General features: G+C 37.6%; 1 protein-coding gene across 3 annotated transcripts in view; it reads right to left on the reverse strand.

The window, feature by feature from the left end:
* The window catches only part of LOC126821014 (mucin-like protein), a 94,804-nt gene that overhangs the window by 60,691 nt on the left and 14,762 nt on the right, over window positions 1-19,351 (reverse strand). For 2 of the 3 annotated variants that reach the window (XM_056101501.1, XM_056101500.1), the window contains exon 2: window positions 2,418-2,528. In XM_056101501.1, coding sequence (XP_055957476.1) covers window positions 2,418-2,528 — 111 coding nt within the window. Of the gene's footprint in view, window positions 1-1,193; window positions 1,306-2,417; window positions 2,529-19,351 lie in introns of those variants that run through there. The other variant, XM_056101502.1, reaches the window with a different exon arrangement.

A 19,351-nucleotide genomic window follows, 5' to 3' on the forward strand; every position in this document is an offset into this window, starting at 1 on the left:
TTAGAACTAAAGTTATAGTGTCCCAAAGCATCAACCAATCAAATTGTTTATCTCTGCTTACCCTAAGCGGAACGGACAGACAAACAGACAGACGGACGAACCCATTTTAATAGTTCCCTGCTTTCTTCGAAAGGCGGGGGACAATAAGCATGAACATTTACTCAATTCGAAGATCAACCAATCAAATTGTTTATCTCTGCTTACCATAAGCGGAACGGACAGACAGACAAACAGACAGACGGACGAACCCATTTTAATAGTTCCCTGCTTTCTTCGAAAGGCGGGGGACAATCAAAGTAGGAGAGTTATTGTTTTCCAAAGTCTCGACCAATCAAATTGCGTATCGCTCTGCTTACCCTGAGCAGAAAATGCTCATTATCAAACTTAGTCAAGGTATTACTGTAATGAAACTATACACCAAGTTTCATCAATCTCACTTAATTAGAACTAAAGTTATCGTGTCCCAAAGCATCAACCAATCAATTGCTTATCTCTGCTTACCCTAAGCGGAAAATGCTCATCTTCGAACTCCATCAAGGCATTGACCTAATCAACACATACACCAAGTTTGAACATTCTAGCTCAATTAGGAAGAGAGTTATCGTGCCCCAAAGTATCAACCAATCAAATTGCTTATCTCTGCTTACCCTAAGCGGAAAATGCTCATCTTCGAACTCCATCAAGGCATTGACCTAATAAACACATACACCAAGTTTGAACATTCTAGCTCAATTAAAAGTTATCGTGTCCCAAAGCATCAACCAATCAAATTGCTTATCTCTGCTTACCCTAAGCGGAAAATGCTCATCTTCGAACTCCATCAAGGCATTGACCTAATCAACACATACACCAAGTTTGAACATTCTAGCCCAATTAGGAAGAGAGTTATCGTGTCCCAAAGCATCAACCAATCAAATTGCTTATCTCTGCTTACCCTAAGCGGAAAATGCTCATCTTCGAACTCCATCAAGGCATTGACCTAATAAACACATACACCAAGTTTGAACATTCTAGCTCAATTAGGAAGAGAGTTATTGTGTCCCAAAAAGTGTGACGGACAGACAGACGGACAGACAGACAGACAGACGGACAGACAGACGGACGAACCCATTTTAATAGTCCCCTGCTTTCTTCGAAAGGCGGGGGACAATAAATTTTTACCTGTATCACAAAGAAACAGTAAAGAGATTTACCTGTATCACAAAGCCATCCCTGCCAACCCGTTGTACAATTACAGGTATAATTTGAGTCTCCATTAATACAAACAGCCGAGTTAGCACAAGTATTATTTACACAATTATCAACTGAAAATATACAAACATATACTTTAATTAGTATAGATATAGTTTAATTAGTATAAATTGGCTGTGGCACTGCCCTTGGAGGTTGGACATAGAACAGCCAGTATGAAAGACTTGTATATAAACATTGTTTAATTAGACCTATTAGGCTAGAACAACCAGTATTTATATAATGATTTAAACTCAAGTATATAAATATTGTTTAATGAGTGAAAGCCATTGAATGGGACGGTAGCAAAACAAATCGTCTAAAACACGATTCCAAGTGGTATCAATTCAATCCTGCTACATCAAACAAAATTCTGATGGTTCCAACAATCACAGAATAATTAATTGACTTTCGGTCCAATAAAAAAAAATTCACTAGGTTATATTTGTCGATCTTACAAAGAGTGTTTTCATGACAATATTAATTAGTTTTTCAAACATCATTATGTTTAAGACGCTGGCTCGCTAGCCTGGAGGTCGGGTGTTCGATCCCTGCATTGGCTGAGAAAGTTCATCCAGATTTTCCGGCGTGATTTCCCCTTGTCAGTGGTGCAGAACGGAGGGCCTGACAAGTACAGCTGTCTAGTCCTTCGGATGAGACGAAAAACCGAGGTCCAGTGTATATATTGGAATGCACGTAAAAGATCCCCTGGCAGTTGGAATTCGATATAAGAGTAGGCGATAGTGCCGCTGCCCGGGCAAAATTTCCCTCATAGCACCCTGTATGGCGTATGCCGTCTTCATTAGCCCAGTATAGGAGCAGAACAGTATGACGTTAAACCCCATTTCATTTCATTTTCATACACACCCTCTCTCTCCATACACACCCTCTCTATCCATACACCCTCTCTCTCTATACACACCCTCTCTCTCTCGCCATACACCATCTCTCTCCATACACCTGTCTCCATACACAACCTCTGTCTCCATTCACACCCTCTCTCTCCATACACACTTTCTCTCTATACACACCCTCTCTCTCTATACACACCCTTTCTCTCTCTCTCTCTCGCTCTGTCTCCATACACACACTCTCCATACACACCCTTTCTCTCTGTAGTTGTCAGGTGCACAATAGAGATAAATAAATTTTTACCTGTATCACAAAGAAACAGTAAAGAGATTTACCTGTATCACAAAGCCATCCCTGCCAACCCGTTGGACAATTACAGGTATAATTTGAGTCTCCATTAATACAAACAGCCGAGTTAGCACAAGTATTATTTACACAATTATCAACTGAAAATATACAAACATATACTTTAATTAGTATAGATATAGTTTAATTAGTATAAATTGGCTGTGGCACTGCCCTTGGAGTTTGGACATAGAACAGCCAGTATGAAAGACTTGTATATAAACATTGTTTAATTAGACCTATTAGGCTAGAACAACCAGTATTTATATAATGATTTAAACTCAAGTATATAAATATTGTTTAATGAGTGAAAGCCATTGAATGGGACGGTAGCAAAACAAATCGTCTAAAACACGATTCCAAGTGGTATCAATTCAATCCTGCTACATCAAACAAAATTCTGATGGTTCCAACAATCACAGAATAATTAATTGACTTTCGGTCCAATAAAAAAAAATTCACTAGGTTATATTTGTCGATCTTACAAAGAGTGTTTTCATGACAATATTAATTAGTTTTTCAAACATCATTATCAATATATGATTTCAAGTCATTCAAGTGATCGATATAGAAATATTGTACAGACTAATTTCTGATTTCCTTCAATGAAGGTGGTGGGGGGTATGGTTTGACGCATGCACTTTAGATCATTAGGACTGTCAATGAATCAAGTGGCGTGGTTTGAATTGTGTGTTAAAAGGAGTAGGATTGCCTTTCCAGTCTCATGGATTATCACGAGGTCCTCCGGTTTCCTCCCACTGCTAAAGACCCCTATCTGCAAGTGAATTATTGAAATAAATTCTTAACAATATGTTGGCCCAGAAATGACCTAGTTAGTGTTGAGTGGATGTTAAACCCCATTTCTCTCTCTCCTGCAAGGCAATAATATGTAAGGGTTGGAGAGAGAGAGAGAGAGAGAGAGAGAGAGATTAGTATCTGTTTAAAACCAGTGATACATGTAACACCAGGTGTGTGACCACAGGGACCTCCCACGTCGTCCCCCCCCACCCTTACTCCATCCTATACAATGTATGCCCCTCAATTAACAGAAATATTGTCTCAAGAGCTTCAGATTTGATCAAATTCTGCGATAATCCCCCAGACCTTCGGTAAATACGACGTTGTCTCCACCCCAGATACCTGGCTGCTTAAAAATTATTGAACACACCCGTGAGCAGAGGTATAAATATGTGGTGTGTTGTGTGATTTATCGTATATCTAGCGACGTCTAGACTGTTCTATCCTATGGCGTCTCCAGTTTAAATTTGGTTGGGGGGAATTCCTTTTGACTCAGTTGGTAGAGGTATGTGTATTCCAGGCCTGATGTCTCGGGTTTGTTTATCTGGAGACACCTAGATTGTTCTGGTCTGTGCTTTATGAGTTTAAACATCCTACTGACTTGGTTGGGGCAATTCCCTTCGAATCACTTGGTAGAGGTATGTGTATTCCAGGCCTGAGGTCGCGGGTTCATATATCTGGAGACACCTAGATTGTTCTGTCCTGTGGTGTCTCCAGTTTAAATATCCTACTGATTTGGTCGGGGGAATTCCCTTCGACTCACTCGGTAGAGGTGTGTGTATTCCAGGCCTGGGGTCACAGGTTCATACATCTAGGGACGTCTAGACTGTTCTGTCCTGTGGTTTATGAGTTTAATAAATATATCTCCTACAGACTCGGTCAAGGGAATTCCCTTTTGACTCATACAGTAGAGGAGAATATATTCCATACCTGAGGTCACATGTTCAATTTCTGACAGGCACATTTATTAATAATAAAGTAAATATATCCCACAGTTAAAATCAATATTAATATCTGTAATTAATTATATCAACTTGAGCTGTCCTCCAAACAACTTTAATGATTTTTATACAACACAATCGCATATTTATACATTAATTATGATATCTGTAATTAGTACCTATTAAAATAAGTGATAACTATATCAATCAATCAATAATAATAATAACAAGCCAACAGTGAGGCTGATGCCCCCGCTGAAATCCCAAAATAAATAGATGACACATTTTAATTTATCACACATTTATTTTTTTTCAAAAGTATCAAGCAATCAAACTGATTATCAACTATACACTAAATTTCATCACTCTCTAACAGATAGAATCAAAATTATCTTGTCCCAAAGCATCGACCAATGTAATTGCTTATCTCTGCTTAGCTTTAGCTCGAAATGTTAATCATTGAACTCAATCAAGACATTCACCTAATGAACATCTACATCAAGTTTAAATATTCTACCTCAATTAAAAGCAGAGTTGTTATGTTCCAAAGTCTTGACAAATCAAATTGCTTATCGCTCCTTAGCCCAAGCAGAAAATTCTCATCATCGAACTTAGTCAAGGTAATGATATAATGAATCTATACTCATCTCTCTCACTTAGTTATAACCAAAGTTATCGTGCCCCAAAGCATCAACCGGTCAGATTTCTTATATCTGCTTACCGTAAGCGGACAATGTTTATCATCGAACTAGATCACGGCATTCGCCTAATGAACGCCAGGCCCATAGCCAGCTTTCTTATCTCTGCTTACGCTAAGCAGAAAATGCTCATCTTCAAACTCTATCAAGGCATTCCCCTAATAAACACCTACACCAAGTTTGAACATTCTAGCTCAATTAGAAGCAGAGTTATTGAGTCCCAAAAAGTGTGACAGACAGACAGATGGACAGACACATTTGATCATAAAAATATAAATTATATATCCTTTATCTTAAAAAAAATTTTTGAACTAATCTGGGGGAGGGAAGGTAGACTTTTAAACTGGAGTCTATGGTTGCATCCTAGTCGGCACCCTCTTAATCCAGTTTATTACTGGTAAAAAAAATACGGTAAAAGTAATATTTTATAATTTGACAGTAATGAATTTAAGTCAATATTTTCCAATAAAATTCACTCATGCATCACACATGAAATGTTTATTACATAATGTGTAATAAAAGATAATATATTAAATGTTGACAATAAATGCACATTCCAAAATAAAATTTAAACGCATGCAGCACATTGAAATGTTTATTACGTGTACGTGATATATTAAAGATACATTCCCACGTACAACCTGGGTGATTTAATGACTAAAAACATATTCAAACTAATTAATTTATCATAATTTTGCTTCAAATCCTTCTCAAAACATTGTAATTGCCAAGGAACTCAGCTATAAAAAAACGATCAAAAGAGGTCATGTTTGTGTCACGTGACTTACCGCTCTCGGTACCTATCGCAACTGTGCGTGGTCGGAGAAGAATTCATTGCATACATTCTTTAATCGCTTACTATTTATTACAAATATTCAATCCTAATTAAATTCTCAGATTATCCACTGCTCGAGTCTTTTTCCATGATTTTTATCTCAATAAGTATTGTACGTCTAACTCTTCATAAAGTTTATCAACATGTACATCAAGCGCTCAATCTCTGCGTGCAACCTTTGACGTCACGCGTGCAGATGTTCCTAATCATCAGGCTGTCGATTAGGGGAACCCTTACATTTTTGTCCTGTATGTGCTCCATGAGTGTTTTTCAGGGAATCCAGTATTTTTCTAGTAAGATTGGATATCTTTACTTTCCATATATACCAAAATTGCCATACTTTTATTGGAAATAACCACCTGATAAATACTTTTCTGGAAACCTATCTTTAAATGTTGACAATAAACGACCATTTGAAAATAAAATTCACTAATGCAGCACACATGAAATGTTTATTACGCAATATTTCAAAAGCAAATATAGGATATAATGACAATACACCAATATATAATAATAAAGTATTTCAAAGAAATCAATAAATTATGAATAAATTCTACTTTCATATAAAAGGAATTGATTAATAACACGAACAGACATTAATTTATAAAGTGAGTGACTGGCTGACTCATGATACGAGTAAACAAACAACACATTATCAATTTCTCGCATTCAATGCTTTGTCAATCGCATGAAATACCACGCCTTAAAAAGAGAACAGGTGAACAGTTATATGATCGAATTTTAAAACAGAACTAGCCAATGGTGACAATGATGCTTTGAACATTAATAGAGGGAGAGAGAGAGAGATAGAGAGAGAGAGAGAGAGAGAAATGAAATGAAATGGGGTTTAACATCCTACTGTTTTGCTCTGAACAGGGCTAATGAAGACGGGCATACGCCATACAGTGTGCTATGAGGGAAATTTTGCCCGGACAGCGGCACTACGGCCTACTCTTATATTGAATTCCAACTGTCAATGGATCTTTTACGTGCACGCCAATGTGTACACGGGACCTTGGTTTTTCATCTCATCCGAATGACTAGACAGCTGTCCTTGTCAGGCCCTCCGTCCTGCATCACTGACAAGGGGAGAGAGAGAGAGAGAAATGGGGTTTAACTTCCACTCCACACAAACTAAACTAACATATGGTTTAATTTTATTTCAATAATTTGCTTGCGCGTAGGGGTCTTTAGCAGTGGGAGGAAAACGGGGGACCCAGTGAAAACCCATGAGGTTGGACAGGCGACCCTACTCCTTGTCATGTACAACCGGGGATTCGAAACCACGCCAGTTGACTCAATGACAGATCTTATGATACAGTGTGCACACACTAACCACCCACCCTTTAACATTAATAAAGAAACATAGTTAGGTTGATGTACCCTGTCTTAATAATGGCTAAAACAAATAGATGATACCTGTTAATTATTTGTACATAGAGAGAGAGAGAGAGAGAGAGAGAGAGGTTTAACTCTACTTGACACAAACTAGGTCAATTCGAGACTAACACATGGTTTAATTTTATTTCAATAATTTACATTCGCATAGGGGTCTTTAGCACCTTGCTACTTGTCACATACTACTGGGGAATCAAAACCATGCGAGTTGTATATTTATTTACTAGCAGGATACCCGGATTCGCTCGGGGGTCATAACTCCGAAACCGGAAGTGGTAGGCTAACGCCACCTGGCCTATGTTACTCCCCTGTCCGAGCTACCCCTATACCCCAAATTTCAGACTCGGGGCAGACCTAGTGTAGCCGCCAACCCCAAACAGACAGACAGACAGACAGACAGACAGACAAACGACAGTCACAAATATATATATAGATTGCTTTTATTTTGAATTAAAATGGGGGTACCAGAATCTTTTCAGTGCTTACCTTACAGCCGCCTCTAAAGGTATTAAACCAACCCTGCATGTTATTAAGCATCAAGCGATCAAATTGTTTATCACTCTGATTAAACCTGAGCATAAGAAGATTATTATCGAACTTAGTCAAGGTATTGATGTAATGAAGATGAAACTATACCCCATCTTACCAAACTTAGTTTTGCATGTTTCATTTATGTACAAAAGGCTAAATGTAAGAAAAGTCTCTCCTGATATAAGTCTACCCCTATCACACCTGATATAAGTATATCCCCTTCACCCCTGATATAAGTATATCCCCTTCACCCCTGATATAAGTATATCCCCTTCACCCCTGACATTTATAATATTTCCCTTGTTACTTTCTCTTACAGCAAAATGACCAACTCCCAAAATCTATAACTGCTACAATCTACCTGACCACTGACATCAATAACTCTAATTACCTGTATAAATACCTCAATTCACCTGTATTATTAACCTGTATGAAGATGTGTACCTGTATCATTCACTTGTGTTATTTACCTGTATTAAGATATTTAATCTATATCAATTATAGCGTTAATAATCAACGAAATCAATCAAAACATCTCACAACCTGTATTTTTTTAACTCATAAATATTTACCTTAAAAACAAGATTGATTTTTTTACCTGGTATTTCAATCAGACTCAAATGTCACTTAATCAACTCGAGCCTCAAGCTTTCCTCTATTTATTGATATTTCAATCAATTGATACGGAAAGCGAATAATTCACTCGACTCAACAATGATTATCAAAATGTCAAATGTACTTTTTAACATTTAGAAACTGTGAAAAATGGTTTTCGAAATAGAAATTCAATACGAATTCACAGTATAAAATAGCTCAATACAGAAGGGTGTTTGAAATAGAAATTCAATGTGAATTTACAGTATAAAATGCTTTAATACAGAAAGGGTGTTTGAAATAGAAATTCCCTGTAAATAATCCAGGAAGGTGTTTGAAATAGAAATTCACTGTGAACAGTACAGAACGGTGTTAAAATATGATAATTTCACTAGTTTTATTTTAATACAAAATTTAAGACTATTTTTCTTTAACCGGTATTGGAGAATCGTGGTTAACTAGAACGTGGAAGGAAACCAGAGTACCCGGAGTAAACCCACGAGGTTGAGAAGATGCCTCAATCTCCAAACGGGGAATTAAAACCTTGCCATTTGACTCGATAACAGACCTTATGATCAAGTGCGCACACGTTAACGATTCGGCCATCCAACCCCCTTGAATCATGTAAAAGATGTTTAGATTAAAATCTCAAATTTGGTTTTTAATTAAGTTCTTTGTCCAGAGAAATAAGAGAGAGATGGGGTTTAACGTCCACTCGACACAAACTAGGTAATTTTTGGACTAACATATGGTTTTATTTTTATTTCAATAAATCGCTTGCGCATAGGAGTCTTTAGCAGTGGGAGGAAACCGGAGGACCCGGAAAAAACCCACAAGGTTGGACAGGCGACCCTACTCCTTGTCACGTACAACCGGGGATTCGAAACCACGCCAGTCGACTCAATGACAGACTTTATGATACAACGTGGACACGCTTACCATTCAGCCATCCAACCCCCCTCAGAGAAATAAGAAGAAGGTTTTTGCCAAAAGGAGGAGCCATAGTGCCTTATTGAGTAAGATGTTGGCTTTTTAACCTGGGGGTTCATGTGTTTGATCCCTGCGTTGGCCATGATTTTCTCGCATGGTTCTCCCTTGAAAGTACAATGCAGGTTGGAGAGCCTGGCAAGGGAGGACAGTGTATAGTAACTATTCTATACATGTAGTTGTTTGGATGAGACAAAAAAAAACAAGGTCTCATGTACAAATTGGTGCGCATGAAAAAGAACCCATGGCAGTTGGAATTCGATATAAAATTAGTTTGTACCGCTGTTCTCCTAATATCAACCATCGCGTACTTTATTATCAGCCAATTAACTACAGTTGAAATGCCATCCAAATCAAGAACCAAGTATGGAGATCAAGTGTCTTTTCCAAGATGTGGTGTAGTTTTATTGAACAGACTTCCCATAGACATCAAAAGATCCGAAACATTGAACACTTTTAAGTCACATTTAAAGACATTAATTGTCAAGCAAATATATGACTAGCGTTCTGGAACAGTTTACAGGAAAGAATTGCACTCTAGAAATTCATAATTTATAAGTATCGACCGTTAAACCCCATTTTATTGCCGAAGAATGAAGAATCAACTTGGTGTGGCCTAGTCTAGAATCAACTTGGTGTGGCCTAGTCTAGAATTATCTTGGTGTGGCCTAGTCTAGAATTATCTGGAGAGAATCTAGAATCATTAATTCTTATTTATAAGTTGAAACAAGTGACAAAATCGTGAGTGTAGATTTCAAATAAAACGTGAATAACTAGGAGTATCTGTATCAGATAGACCTTTGTAATTTATATCTGTGTTTTATCACCACTTGAAATAACCTAACGCCACCCTTATAATAACATTTATACAATAGATTATTATCTTACTTATATTTATATACTAGATTAATATAATCAGGGTAAACAACACAGGACAAATACTAATTCTCTGTAGTACATCCAGTACTTTTAGAGATAGAGAGAGAGAGAGAGAGAGAGAGAGAGAGAGAGAGGGGGGAGAGAGGGAGGGGGGAGAGAGGGATGGAGAAAAAAAAAGAGAGAGAGAGGGGGGGGTAACATCCACTCCACACAATTTAGGTCATTTTGGGACTAACATATGGGCACAGAGCTAGAGAGCGAGAAAGTGAGAGAAACAAATGCCCACACAACATAAATGAGGCTATTTTGGGACTAACATATTTCAAAAATTCACTTGCATGTATGGTGTGTGTGGGGGGGGGGGGGTGCGAGTGGTTGAGGGTTTAACCTCCACTGGACACAAACTAGGTCATTTCGGGACTAACATCTGGTTCAATTTTATATCAATAATATGCTAGCGTGTAGGAGTCTTCAGCAGTAGGAGGAAGCCTGGGGACCTCGATAAAACCCACAAAGTTGGACAGGCAATCTTACTCCTTGTCACATACAACCGGGGAATCGAAGCCACGACACTTGTCTCAATGACAGACCTTATGATGCAGCGTGCATACATTAACCGTTCGGCAACTCAACTCCCCACAAAAAACGAAGCCATGGTTCCGTGTTTGATCCCTGTACTGACCGATAAAGTTCATCAAGATTTTCCAAATCAGTTCCCCCTTGTCAGTGATGAAGGACGAAGGGACAGCATATAGTCATTCGGGTGGGACAAAAAAAAATAAGGCCTTGTGTACACATCTGAAGACTGCTATTAAAAACAGACAAATAACTTATAATTTGATGTATATTAGAATAAAGCAAACTGTACAATGTATTGGTGTATGCCTGTATTCATTAGCCTAGCCGGAGCATAACAGTAGGACGTTAAACCCCATTTCATTTCAAGTCTATTTCCATGTAAACCACCTTATAAATATATATTTATCAACATGTATCATAAGTCGATGATATCATGTCGATTGAAGCGGATCTAAAAAAAAGCTATTTCACTCACACTTTTAAGATCATTGCATGATAAACTTTGCATGTAATAAACTAAGACGTAGTAAATGTATAAAGATGAGTTTATATGAATATTAATTGTTTATTTTTATTCAACAGATATATGTTTTAAGTCTATTTATGGTTCTACGTCACTTGTATATCAATGTTTAGTTTAACTCAATGACTTGCAGCCTTTTATGTAAAATCAAAACGCTAACAAATAAATTTATTTTTTATAAAGATATAAAATTTAGCAATGAAAAGAGTAAATTCACTAAATATTTGATGGTTTCTGTGTCTATTTTTATCAGATTTGTCCCTTTGAAATTTGTGATCAAATAAAATATTCAATTCACCACAAAAAGAAACCCTTTAAGTACATGCAAGTACTCTTATAGACTTGTCAGGACAAATACTAATTCACTGTAGTACATCCAGTACTCTTAGAGAGAGAGAGAGAGAGAGAGAAATGGGGTTTAAGGCCACTCGACACAAACTAGGTCATTTCGGGACTAACATATGATTTTAATTTTATTTCAATAATTCGCTTGTGCGTTGGGGTCTTTAGCAGTTTAGCAGTGGGAGGAAACTGGAGGACCCGGAGAAAACCCACGAGGTTGGACAGGCGACCCTACTCCTTGTCTTGTACAACCAGGGAATCGAAACCACGCCAGTTGACTCAATGACAGACCTTATGATACAACGCACACAAACTAACCATTCGGCTGTCAACCCCCTCCGTGAGGTTGGACATGTGATCCTTCTCCTTGTAACCCACAAGCTGGGAATGATAATCATACCACTGGACCAAACAACTGACTCTACTATCCAAAACACACACGTCAGACCAGGGCTCTATGTAGGATTTTAAAAGTGGGGGTGCAGCAGACCACTCGACCAACCAACCCCATTTTTCAATATTCTTATAAACGATCAAATTGTTGTGTAATTTCATTTCATTTCTGTAAATAACAGTGATCATTAACGATTTTAATATTAACCAAGAATTGTGTTCTGTATATTATAAAAATCTTGATGAATTTTAATATTCTGTTTCTGGCTTTTCTGTCTCTTTGATATCAATATTAATAAAGATTACTAGTATTACAGATGAGAATTCTTGAATAGAATTACAATTTTCAAGTCAATATTAAACATACATTACGCAAGAGCTAAATCTGCCTATTGTAGGTCTTTCTTTAGGCCTGAAATGTTATATATATTATTAATTAGACATTAATTAACTTATTCAGACCATAATCAACTCTCAATGGCATTGGATACTCAAGATTTTAACTAGATTAGAACAGTTCGCCATTTCAAAATTTAATTTAAAAATGGGAAAGCTAGGCTAAGTCTCGAATATACCAGTGCCCTGGTTACTACAGTGCACAGATCTTGTCAAAACTACAAACAGTGATAACTTGGTTCAGAATGAAGTAATTTGAATGAAATTTTCAATATTTTCATTTTACATTATCTATATGTGAGCTATTGTTTTACATTATCAATTTTTGAGCTATTATAGCAAGAATGGTCAGCTCTTTATCCAAATCTTACATAATGTATTTTTAAGAGGTGTGTGGCACACAGCTGTCAACAGAAGAAAATCCAAGGCGAGTGTCACAGGACACTCCTGTCGGGAATGGAGCCTGCGTTCCCAGACACACGCCTCTACCAAGTGAGTAAAAGGGAATTCCCCCGACCAAATCAGTAGGAAGTATATTTAAACTCATAAACCACAGAAAAGAACCGAGTGAGTCGAAGGGAATTCCCTCAACCAAATCACTAGGAAGTATATTTAAACTCATAAATCACAGAAAAGAACCGAGTGAGTCGAAGGGAATTCCCTCAACCAAATCACTAGGAAGTATATTTAAACTCATAAATCACAGAATAGAACCGAGTGAGTCGAAGGGAATTCCCTCGACCAAATCAATAGGAAGTATATTTAAACTCATAAACCACAGAAAAGAACCGAGTGAGTCGAAGGGAATTCCCTCGACCAAATCAGTGGGAAGTATATTTAAACTCATAAATCACAGAAAAGAACCGAGTGAGTCGAAGGGAATTCCCCCGACCAAATCAGTAGGAAGTATATTTAAACTCATAAATCACAGAAAAGAACCGAGTGAGTAAAAGGGAATTCCCCCGACCAAATCAGTAGGAAGTATATTTAAACTCATAAACCACAGAAAAGAACCGAGTGAGTCGAAGGGAATTCCCTCGACCAAATCAGTAGGAAGTATATTTAAACTCATAAACCACAGAAAAGAACCGAGTGAGTCGAAGGGAATTCCCTCGACCAAATCAGTAGGAAGTATATTTAAACTCATAAACCACAGAAAAGAACCGAGTGAGTCGAAGGGAATTCCCTCGACCAAATCAGTAGGTATTTAAACTCATAAACCACAGAAAAGAATCGAGTGAGTCGAAGGGAATTCCCTCGACCAAATCAATAGGAAGTATATTTAAACTCATAAACCACAGAAAAGAACCGAGTGAGTCGAAGGGAATTCCCTCGACCAAATCAGTAGGAAGTATATTTAAACTCATAAACCACAGAAAAGAACCGAGAGAGTCGAAGGGAATTCCCCCGACCAAATCAGTAGGAAGTATATTTAAACTCATAAATCACAGAAAAGAACCGAGTGAGTCGAAGGGAATTCCCTCGACCAAATCAGTAGGAAGTATATTTAAACTCATAAACCACAGAAAAGAACCGAGTGAGTCGAAGGGAATTCCCTCGACCAAATCAGTAGGAAGTATATTTAAACTCATAAACCACAGAAAAGAACCGAGTGAGTCGAAGGGAATTCCCCCGACCAAATCAGTAGGAAGTATATTTAAACTCATAAATCACAGAAAAGAACCGAGTGAGTCGAAGGGAATTCCCCCGACCAAATCAGTAGGAAGTATATTTAAACTCATAAATCACAGAAAAGAACCGAGTGAGTCGAAGGGAATTCCCTCGACCAAATCAGTAGGTATTTAAACTCATAAACCACAGAAAAGAATCGAGTGAGTCGAAGGGAATTCCCTCGACCAAATCAATAGGAAGTATATTTAAACTCATAAACCACAGAAAAGAACCGAGTGAGTCGAAGGGAATTCCCTCAACCAAATCACTAGGAAGTATATTTAAACTCATAAATCACAGAATAGAACCGAGTGAGTCGAAGGGAATTCCCCCGACCAAATCAGTAGGAAGTATATTTAAACTCATAAATCACAGAAAAGAACCGAGTGAGTAAAAGGGAATTCCCCCGACCAAATCAGTAGGAAGTATATTTAAACTCATAAACCACAGAAAAGAACCGAGTGAGTCGAAGGGAATTCCCTCGACCAAATCAGTAGGAAGTATATTTAAACTCATAAACCACAGAAAAGAACCGAGTGAGTCGAAGGGAATTCCCTCGACCAAATCAGTAGGAAGTATATTTAAACTCATAAACCACAGAAAAGAACCGAGTGAGTCGAAGGGAATTCCCTCGACCAAATCAGTAGGTATTTAAACTCATAAACCACAGAAAAGAATCGAGTGAGTCGAAGGGAATTCCCTCGACCAAATCAATAGGAAGTATATTTAAACTCATAAACCACAGAAAAGAACCGAGTGAGTCGAAGGGAATTCCCTCGACCAAATCAGTAGGAAGTATATTTAAACTCATAAACCACAGAAAAGAACCGAGAGAGTCGAAGGGAATTCCCCCGACCAAATCAGTAGGAAGTATATTTAAACTCATAAATCACAGAAAAGAACCGAGTGAGTCGAAGGGAATTCCCTCGACCAAATCAGTAGGAAGTATATTTAAACTCATAAACCACAGAAAAGAACCGAGTGAGTCGAAGGGAATTCCCTCGACCAAATCAGTAGGAAGTATATTTAAACTCATAAACCACAGAAAAGAACCGAGTGAGTCGAAGGGAATTCCCCCGACCAAATCAGTAGGAAGTATATTTAAACTCATAAATCACAGAAAAGAACCGAGTGAGTCGAAGGGAATTCCCCCGACCAAATCAGTAGGAAGTATATTTAAACTCATAAATCACAGAAAAGAACCGAGTGAGTCGAAGGGAATTCCCTCGACCAAATCAGTAGGTATTTAAACTCATAAACCACAGAAAAGAATCGAGTGAGTCGAAGGGAATTCCCTCGACCAAATCAATAGGAAGTATATTTAAACTCATAAACCACAGAAAAGAACCGAGTGAGTCGAAGGGAATTCCCTCGACCAAATCAGTAGGAAGTATATTTAAACTCATAAACCACAGAAAAGAACCGAGTGAGTCGAAGGGAATTCCCCCGACCAAATCAGTAGGAAGTATATTTAAACTCATAAATCACAGAAAAGAACCGAGTGAGTCGAAGGGAATTCCCTCGACCAAATCAGTAGGAAGTATATTTAAACTCATAAACCACAGAAAAGAACCGAGTGAGTCGAAGGGAATTCCCTCGACCAAATCAATAGGAAGTATATTTAAACTCATAAACCACAGAAAAGAACCGAGTGAGTCGAAGGGAATTCCCTCGACCAAATCAGTAGGAAGTATATTTAAACTCATAAACCACAGAAAAGAACCGAGTGAGTCGAAGGGAATTCCCTCGACCAAATCAGTAGGAAGTATATTTAAACTCATAAACCACAGAAAAGAACCGAGTGAGTCGAAGGGAATTCCCCCGACCAAATCAGTAGGAAGTATATTTAAACTCATAAATCACAGAAAAGAACCGAGTGAGTCGAAGGGAATTCCCTCGACCAAATCAGTAGGTATTTAAACTCATAAACCACAGAAAAGAATCGAGTGAGTCGAAGGGAATTCCCTCGACCAAATCAATAGGAAGTATATTTAAACTCATAAACCACAGAAAAGAACCGAGTGAGTCGAAGGGAATTCCCTCGACCAAATCAGTAGGAAGTATATTTAAACTCATAAACCACAGAAAAGAACCGAGTGAGTCGAAGGGAATTCCCTCGACCAAATCAGTAGGTATTTAAACTCATAAACCACAGAAAAGAATCGAGTGAGTCGAAGGGAATTCCCTCGACCAAATCAGTAGGAAGTATATTTAAACTCATAAATCACAGAAAAGAACCGAGTGAGTCGAAGGGAATTCCCTCGACCAAATCAGTAAGAAGTATATTCTATTCTAATTGTAGACGCCACAGGACAGAACAATCTAGACGTCCCTAGATATACAAACCCGCGACCCCAGGCCTGGAATACACACACACCAGTACCAATTGAGTCGAAATGAATTTCCCTGACCAAGTGGGAAGGAAGTATATTTAAGCTGGAGACGTCACAGGACAGAACAATCTAGATATATACGAACAATCTAGACATCACCAGAAATACGAGCAATAACATAGCACATCACATAATTACATCCTGCAAGCAAATGACATAAACAATTATAGAAGATATTATTTTCTGTGAAATGCATAAACAGATACACCAAAAGATTTCTATTACCGGTACATAATATACTGATATCTATTTCCTAATATACCACCTTTACATTTAAAACCAATAAAACAAATAAGTATCTATTTCCTAATATACCACCTTTACATTTAAAACCAACCAGTATCTATTTCCTAATATACCACCTTTACATTTAAAACCAACCAGTATCTATTTCCTAATATTCCACCTTTACATTTAAAACCAACCACTATCTACTTCTTAATATACCACCTTTACATTTAAAACAAATAAGTATCTATTTCCTAATATACCACCTTTACATTTAAAACCAACCAGTATCTATTTCCTAATATTCCACCTTTACATGTACATGTACAACCAATATGTTGGTATTATCTAATATGCCAGTTTTACCATAACAGACATTCATTGTTATCCATTTATTTAAAAAATGCTAATCAATATTTGAATTTATTAGCAAAGTTTATCATTTTGGATAAATCAATAATCAATGAAATGTGACTCAATTTAATTCTTATATGCACTGCTACTGTTCAATTAAAATACTTTATTAACTCTTGGTAATAAGGCCACTACTAGGGCGGCCACGATGCCTAAGTGGGAAAGACACTGCAGGAGGTCGCATGTTCAATCTCTGCATTGGCCGAGAAAGTTGATACCGCTAATAAATAATAAACCATGAATTGCAGAGCAAGGGAACGTTCACTGCACGTGTTTTGCCCCGAGAAATTTCCTCTGAATGTCAGTGGAGCAAGATGGAGGTGGAGGGCCTAGTTATTAGTATGGAATGAAAAACCGAGGTCCCGTGCACAGATGGACAGTGGGAAATCAAAATAATAGTAGGTCGTAGTGCGGGGAGTTGGATGGCTGAATGGTTAGCGTGCGCACGCTGTATCATAAAGTCTGTCATTGAGTCGACTGCCGTGGTTTCGAATCCCCGGTTGTACGCGACAAGGGGTAGGGTCGCCTGTCCAACCTTGTGGGTTTTCTCCGGGTCCTCCGGTTTCCTAAAATAAAATTAAACCATATGTTAGTCCCGAAATGACCTAGTTTGTGTCGAGTGGACGTTAAACCCCATTTCTCTCTCTCTCTCTCTCTCTCTCTCAGGTCGTAGTGCTGATGTCTGGGCCAAATTTCCCTCACAGCACACTGTATGTCTACATTAGCCCAGTCGGTACAGAACACTAACAATTTTTACCAGCAGCTGATTGGTGGGGGAATGGCGTGAAAGAGAAATGGAATTTAACATCCACTTGACATTAAACCCCATTTCATTTAATTTCTTTTCAGTAAAATGCTAAAAAGCACTTTTGATATACTTGCTGGAAAATTATTGTCTTTTAAATTATTGAATTGTCCCGACATGAAGATACAGTCATCTGGTATTATCTCTAGACCTTTACCCACCCACACAAAGATTGTTCCCGAGACTTTATCACCAGGTGTTTATTCACATGACATCATAGATCTCTGAGCTATTATTAAATCCTGACTTGTATATATATATATATATATATACATACATATATATATATATATATATATATATATATAAAAAGAGAGAGAGAGTGAGAGAGAGAGAGAGAGAAAAATGGGGTTTAACATCCACTAGACACAAACTAGATCATATTGGGACTAACACATGGTTCAATTTTATTTCAATAATTTGCTTGAGTGTAGGGGTCTTTAGCAGTAAGAGAAAACCGCAGAACCCGGAGACAACCCACAAGGTTGGACAGGCGATCCTACTCCTTGTCACGTACAACCGAGGAATCGAAAACACGCCAGTTGACTCAATGCCAGACCTTACTATACAGCACGCATATGCTAACCAACCCCCGCCACCCCCCCCCCTTTTATATAGTGTAGAATATATCATAATATAAATAAAGAACTGAGATATATATCTATATCTATATTTAGAGAAAGTATTAGGATCAGATTACCTGTAGAATACATGTACCTGTGTATATAATAAACTAATTAACATATCTATATAAGTATACATACATCTTGATATATACATGTATAATATATACCAGATAACATTCAAATGTATCTTACAAACTTATTAACTGTTAAAGTAGCTAGTCTCTAGCTAAATATCATCCAAAGTCTTCAAGTTGAAAACACAAATTATTTATCAATTTAAATCAACATTGATGTTGTGATCTTACCGGGAAAAGATGGGCTTCTGATATCCATTTTACCATTGGTACATGAATCATGAACTATAATGCGTTTCAGCGCCATTTGTAAAAAGGAACTAGAAGATCGAGGCAAGACATATTCCACAAGTCATGTCAAACGGTGATCCCATATTCATATCTGGAGAGCATGCGCAATAAATAATATCGGTGTAGACTGGAATAACCAGACGCTAGAGATTGCCATTTGATTGAGACTTCAGGCATATTTAGCCGAACATAAATGATTAGAATTTAGAGTAAAATCAGAAATGATTGAATGTAAATCAGTTTATATACATTCATATTACATTATTATATGCCTTGCGACCCATTTGTGTCAATTTCTAGGTCCCAAATATTAGTGATTTACCTCCTTTAAATGACCCAGAGGTTTGACCCCACCAATCTCAGATAAAGAATTGAAACACCACCAATCTCAGGTAAAGAAATGAACCATACCAATCTCTTCCCCACTTTTTGCAAGTAAAGAACTGAACCCTGTCTGTCTCAAGTAAAGAATTACCCCCCCCCCCCCTATCCCAGGTAAACCAGGTAAAAAATTAAACCCCTCCCATT

The sequence above is a fragment of the Patella vulgata genome, chromosome 5 (genome assembly GCF_932274485.2).
Source record: "Patella vulgata chromosome 5, xgPatVulg1.2, whole genome shotgun sequence".
NCBI classification, from domain to species: Eukaryota; Metazoa; Mollusca; class Gastropoda; family Patellidae; genus Patella; species Patella vulgata.